The following is a 6,301-nucleotide window of genomic DNA, read 5'->3' as shown; positions in this document are numbered from 1 at the left end:
CTGGACCCTCTCCGGGGTCTCCCCAGGGTGCTGGTGTGTGTGGAGGGCTGTGGGGTGACAGAGGGGTGACAGGCTGGCAGGAGATGCTACCCATCCTGCTTTTATGTAATGCCTCATTAATTGCCCAAGAAAATCCCACTGTTAGTTGCTCTGGGCTCCCAGAAGGATGCATCCATTGCACCTCCATCCCTGTCTCTGGAGACTGGGTGCTCCAATCCCCCCATGGCCTTCAAACGCAATTGATTGTGGGGTACTGAAGCCCTGCCCTGTCAAGCCAGGCCCTTTATGCACCACAATTTTTTAATTGAATCAGCATTCCCATTAATCCTGGCTTTCCTTGCACCGGCACAGGATCCCACCCTCACTGTGCTGCCGGCACACCCTCACACCAAACATCCGTCATGGAAGTGCTCTCCTGTCTCGCTGGGAAGAGTCAAGCATGCTCCACTCCCCGAGGAAAGGCCACCTGGGAAGGGCCAGTGGGATGTTCTCAATATTCCTGGTGGTTTGGAACAGCCAGCAGGATGTCCCCAGTATTTATGTGCCTGGCAGAGGGTCTATCCAGCCCCTGTCACTTCCTGGGGCTTGTCTGGGGGTGAGGGAATGAGGAACCCACAGGCCCTCCAAACTCCCCCACCCCCCATGCTCCCTCATCTGAGCTGGATCCTGCTTCCCAGGCAGCGGCAGAGGGTCCAGCATCACGGAGCAGCCTCTGGCATTTCAGCAGAGCCAAGCTGCTGCCCTGGGAAATTGTTTTTTTCCAGCCTGAGCCACCAGTGCTAATCTTCCCGGATGGTTTTAATGGAATTTAGAGGCGAGCAGGGATTATCCGAGGAGAACCCATTACGGGTGGCTTTGTGCCAGGGCAGGCTCTGAAATCTGGCAGGGCCGGGTGAGGGAGCTCTGCCTGCCTCTTCCCGCTCCCTGCCTGCAGCAGGCAGGCTGGGAATGCTCCGGCATTCCCGGCAGTAGCATGCTGGACACACTTCCTTCTCCCATGGCTCCGTGGAGTCTTGCAGAGGGATGTTGAGGGGAGTGCCTGGGTGCTGTTGCCATGGGATGGAGGATGCATGGAAAGCCCTGGGGACAGGAGCACCCCAGTCTCTTCTCACCTCTCCAGAGGCTTTGGGATGCATCTGTGTGAGGTATTGATCCCTTGGGATCCCCCCGTCCTGGGTACCTTGTCCCTGTGGTCCCAGAGTCCCATCCCCAGGGGCATCTGCATGCTGGGGTGTTGCTGCACATCACACTGGTGTCTGGGCACCATGCTCACGCGATGGGCTGGGCTGGTGTCCTGACACCTGTTATCAGTAGCCAAGCGCTGGCAGTGCCAGCAGTGCCTGAGACTGTGCTAGCAGGTGCTTCTTCCCCCAGGGACCCTTCACAGGGGTGGGCTGGACTGCTCCATGGGAAGGGGGCTGGGAGTGGAGCAGGAGGTTTGGAAGTGGAGGGTTCAGGAGCGGAGGGTGTTCTCTGCTCCACCACTAACCTGTTTGCTGTCTTGCAGGGTGTTTAAGAAAGCCAGTCCCAACGGGAAGGTAAGTGGGACATGGCAGAGGGAAGCTGTGGGGTGACAAGCATGGCCAGGAGTGGGGGACAGGCACATTCCTTCACACCCATTCCCCGTGTGCCTCAGCTGCCATGGCAGCGGGAAGGGAAACTGAGGCACAGTGGGGTTGGGGGGGATTGCCTAAGATTAGGGGTTGAGCAGATGGGTTTTGGGGTCCTGAGGTTCAGGCAGCCTGCCCGGGGAGCGTTGTGGGTCTGGCAGCAGGGGCTGATGCCCAAACCTCCTGCCTGATAGCTTCTTGCACTGTGCCTTAGTTTGCCCATCAGAAGAAAGGTGAGAGGGTGACACTGGGGGGCTCAGCCTTGCCCTATAGAGGGGGACAGGCCCCTGGGGTGCGTCCCAGGTGTCTTCGGATGCAAAGTGCCTCCAGTTGTGGGGACATCTGGAGGGATTCTAGGATTTGCCTGGGATGGAGTGGGGTTGGCTCTTGGGTGTCACACGGACAGGGTGACACGTAGGGATCGTGGGAGACATGGACCCTGGCAGGTGGTGACCACATGGGGGGACCCTGAGGGGCTGCTCTGGGCACCCCTGATGCCCTGTCCCCCCTCCACAGCTCACCGTCTACCTGGGGAAGAGGGATTTCGTGGATCACATTGACGTGGTGGACCCCGTGGGTATGTGGGGGCAGGAAGGTGGGGGCTCAGTTTGGGAGAGACACACATGCTGGGGTGGATTGGGCTGTCTGAGGGTGAGGAAGGGGTTTGGGGAGCAGAAGACATCTGGTTTGGGATAATATTCATGTCCCCTGTGGCTTTGGACATACCCTGGGTGTGGTGGGTGCAGACTGTCCCTGTGCTGCCAGTATGTGTCCCCCAGCTCCAGCTGGCAGCTCAGAGGTGATGCCTTTCTGTGTAGGGGCACATTCCCCCTTAATCCTGCTGGTGTCCCCCCAAAACCTGCCTGCATATGTCCCCCTGACCCTGCCAGTGTGTCACCCAAACCCTGCCTCTATGTCCCCTCCAACCCTGCCTGCACATCCAGCACAGCCGTACCAGCATGCACCCTGATAGTGTGTCCCCCCTGCAGCAGTGTCCCCCCACCCCAGTGGCATGTCCCATAACTCTACCAGTGTGTCCCCTGACCTTGTCAGCGCGTCCCCCTGTTCCAGTGGTGTGTGTCTGACCCAGCTGTTCCCTTGCAGACGGAGTGGTGCTGGTGGATCCCGAATACCTGAAGGAGAGAAAAGGTAATGGCTCCCCCTGTGGTCCCTGGGGATGCAGAGGTGGCACTTCTGTAGGAGGTGACGGGTGTCCCTGCATAGTCCTGCCCAGGTGTTGGCATCTCTGGGCCTTCAGGTGACATTTTCTGGCCCCCTGTCCCTACAGTAGGTGCCTTGTCCTGCAGACAATGGGGGTGCTGTGGTGGGCACCCCAAAGCACAGCTGGCATCTCCTCAAACCACCACTGCTTCCCACTGCTAATGGCACTGGCATGAGCCAGGGTGCTAGCTTGCCTTGATGCTCCCATGCCGTGATACCCCACACCATGAGGCCACCACACCGTGATGCCCCGCACCACGATGGTCCTCTCTGTGATGCCACACACCATGATGTCAGCAACCCCTGGTGCCACCACTCCATGATAGCCCCCTCCATGATATCCCACACGATGATGTCACCTTGCTACCAACCTCCCCACCTTGTCACTCTCCCCAGTTTTCGTGACGTTGACCTGCGCATTCCGCTATGGTCGCGAGGACCTGGATGTGCTAGGGTTGACCTTCCGCAAGGACCTGTTTGTGGCCAATGCCCAGGCCTTCCCCCCGATTCCCGAGGAGAAGAAGCCCCTGACGCGGCTGCAGGAGCGGCTCATCAAGAAGCTGGGCGAGCACGCCTACCCCTTCACCTTCGAGGTAGGTGACACTGGGTGACAGTGCTCCTGCCGGGGTGCTGGAGGGGACGATGATCCTTGTCCTGGGGACCTTGGGGCTTGAAATTCTGCCACCTGTGTTCAAGATGCAGCTTTTGGTGGTGGCTCTTCAGACTCACGAGGGAAAAACAACCACCTGCAAGATAACTGAAGCACTGAGGGGTCCATGTCGGCACTGGGGATCCATGCTGGCACCAGAGGGTCTGTGCTGGCACCAGGGGTCCATATCAGCACCAGGCAGCTCTGGCAGGGAATGGGGTGGGGGTAGACCTCCACTTCATCCACCTGCCCCCACGATTTCCCTCGCACAGCTTTGGCAGTGGTGGGCACCCCATCTTGAGCTGGCAGAGGGACCTGGTGACATTTTACAGGGCTCAGCCCCATGGCCTCACAAATGGCCCTGATTCCTCCAAATCCCCCTGATTAATTAAACCCCCTAAATAATGTATTGTTTGTAATGTTTTGAGGATTGAGAAATACAATAAGGAAGTGAGGAAATCTTTCCTGGGTTTCCTTCCTTCCAGCATGGGCAGGAAAGGGAAGTGCTGGCAGCCCTCTGAAAAGTTCCTCACCCTCCTTTCCCCTCCAGATCCCCCCCAACCTGCCTTGCTCTGTAACGCTGCAGCCAGGCCCGGAGGACACGGGAAAGGTAAGGTGTCACCCTTGTCCCTGTGACACTAGTGAGCTACTAGTTGGGGTCACCTCCTAGTGGGGGTGCAGAGAGGTTTCCCTGCCTCTTTTACCCTTCCTCCTGGTTTCCAGGCCTGTGGGGTGGACTATGAAGTCAAAGCTTTCTGTGCCGAGAACCTGGAGGAGAAGATCCACAAGAGGTGAGTGGAGCCCATATGGGAGTGGCATCCTCGGGGTGCTGGCAGTGGGGAAGAGGCATCCTGGTTTGTTCCCACCATGGTTGACATGGGGATGGGATGCAGGTGTTCCCCAGGATGGGGTTGGGATTGGGATGTTCTTCAGGCTGGGGTTGAGATGGAGATGTTCTTTAGGATAGGGGTGGCTTGAAGATTTCTTCAGGGTAGGAATGGATCAGAGGTGATTTGGGGCCTGAGATGGAGACATCCACCACTGTGCAAGGACCCCAATGCTGCTGTGGGGCTACATGGCTAACCTGGCCTGGCCATGGGGCTGCCCCCTTGAGCCCTGGTCGGCATCCAGCTGAGATGTCCCACAGCATCTTCTGACCCAGCGGACCAGAAAAAAGAGGATTTGACCCAAAATGGGCCAAGAAAGATGGTGGCCTGTGGGCAACCCACCACCTGCATTCTCCTCTTGTTGTCTCCCACAGGAACTCGGTGCGCCTGGTGATCCGTAAGGTCCAGTACGCGCCAGAGCGACCTGGCCCCCAGCCCATGGCAGAGACCACCCGGCAGTTCCTCATGTCAGACAAACCGCTGCACCTCGAGGCATCCCTGGACAAGGAGGTGGGTGAGGACTGGGGAGGGGATGCTGGTGAGGTGACCCCAGGGACCTCACTGTCTCCCCTGCTCTGCTCTCCTGCAGATCTACTACCATGGAGAGCCCATCAGTGTCAACGTCCATGTCACCAACAATACCAACAAGACCGTGAAGAAGATCAAGATTTCAGGTGAAGAGAGGGCTGTGTCCCCCACCCCACTGGTGTCCCTGTCTCCACCCCTGTCCCAGCAAGGGCTTGCCCTGACCCGCATCTTTCTCTGTCTTGCTCCAGTGCGCCAGTATGCAGACATCTGCCTCTTCAACACCGCCCAGTACAAGTGCCCGGTGGCTGTGGAGGACGCTGAGTGAGCTCCTTGGGGACATTGCAAGGGGCCCTGGGGACCTCAGGGGAGCCTTGGAGGTCTCCTGCTGCAGCGTGGCCCCAGTGGGATGTTGCATTTGGCAAGCAGAGACTGGTGGGAGGTGTGGAGAGATGGAGACCTTCGCTTTGGTGGCATCTTGAAGACATCATCCTCTGCATTCCCTGGGATGGAGATGTTCACCAGGCTGGGGCAGGAATTGAGATCTGTGGTCTGGGTCTGGAGCTGGGTTAGAGAAGTTCACCAGGGTTGGATGGAGATGTGTTCCAGGCTGGGTCTGGGATGGAGATGTCCAGGCTAGCCCTCTGGGGCTGTGGGAGCTGGGGGCAACTGGGGCTCTGACTGATGGTGGCTGTCATCTCCAGTGACATGGTGGCCCCGAGCTCGACATTCTGCAAAGTCTACACCCTGACACCCTTCCTTGCCAACAACCGGGAGAAGCGTGGGCTGGCGCTGGATGGGAAGCTCAAGCATGAGGATACCAACCTGGCCTCCAGCACGCTGTGAGCCCCTCCACCATCCCAGGGCTCCTGTCCCCTCCGGCAGTGCAGGGGCAGGACCCAGCCCTGGTGGGCATCCAGCCCCTGCTTCAGGGGTGATGCCTGGGGTGGAGAAGACCCTGTGGGGGGATCTTCAGGAAGACAGGGGGTCTGGTCCCCATAGCCATTCCCTCGCTGATGCCCACCTGCCCCTTCCTCCAGGTTAAGAGATGGAGCCAACAAGGAGATCCTGGGCATTATTGTCTCCTACAAGGTGAAGGTGAAGCTGGTGGTGTCACGAGGAGGGTGAGTGTTGGGGACCCCCCACCATTCTGCACCTCCTCTCTTCCCTTGCTCTACTTGGGCCTGGTCTGTACTGCAGATGGGGCCCATCACCCCCTTAAAGCTCCCCTGGGACTCAGTAGCACGGGGTGGGGGGACACAAGGTGGGAGGGGTCGCATGTCCTTGGAGGGACAGTGACTAATGTGTTGTCTCCTTTGACCCATGCCAGCCTGCTGGGAGATCTCGCCTCCAGGTAACTCCCCACTCTCCCCAACAACCCCCAGTCCCCACTGCAGCCCCTCAGTGCA

General features: G+C 58.7%; 1 protein-coding gene across 2 annotated transcripts in view; it reads left to right on the top strand.

Moving 5' to 3' along the window:
* The window catches only part of LOC103806632 (beta-arrestin-1), an 11,153-nt gene that overhangs the window by 2,689 nt on the left and 2,163 nt on the right, over positions 1-6,301 (top strand). Inside the window, exons 2-13 of one of the 2 annotated variants that reach the window (XM_009079341.1) lie at positions 1,508-1,538; positions 2,127-2,187; positions 2,715-2,759; positions 3,228-3,424; positions 4,031-4,090; positions 4,204-4,271; positions 4,742-4,877; positions 4,957-5,041; positions 5,144-5,216; positions 5,597-5,734; positions 5,933-6,016; positions 6,223-6,246. In XM_009079341.1, the coding sequence (XP_009077589.1) occupies positions 1,508-1,538; positions 2,127-2,187; positions 2,715-2,759; positions 3,228-3,424; positions 4,031-4,090; positions 4,204-4,271; positions 4,742-4,877; positions 4,957-5,041; positions 5,144-5,216; positions 5,597-5,734; positions 5,933-6,016; positions 6,223-6,246 (1,002 nt within the window). The remainder of the gene's footprint in view (positions 1-1,507; positions 1,539-2,126; positions 2,188-2,714; positions 2,760-3,227; positions 3,425-4,030; positions 4,091-4,203; positions 4,272-4,741; positions 4,878-4,956; positions 5,042-5,143; positions 5,217-5,596; positions 5,735-5,932; positions 6,017-6,222; positions 6,247-6,301) is intronic. The other variant, XM_009079342.1, reaches the window with a different exon arrangement.

This window comes from Acanthisitta chloris, unplaced genomic scaffold (assembly GCF_000695815.1).
Source record: "Acanthisitta chloris isolate BGI_N310 unplaced genomic scaffold, ASM69581v1 scaffold16127, whole genome shotgun sequence".
Lineage (NCBI taxonomy): Eukaryota > Metazoa > Chordata > Aves > Passeriformes > Acanthisittidae > Acanthisitta > Acanthisitta chloris.
The sequence above is the reverse complement of the archived record's forward strand: the minus strand, read 5'-3'. Positions and strand labels throughout refer to the sequence as shown.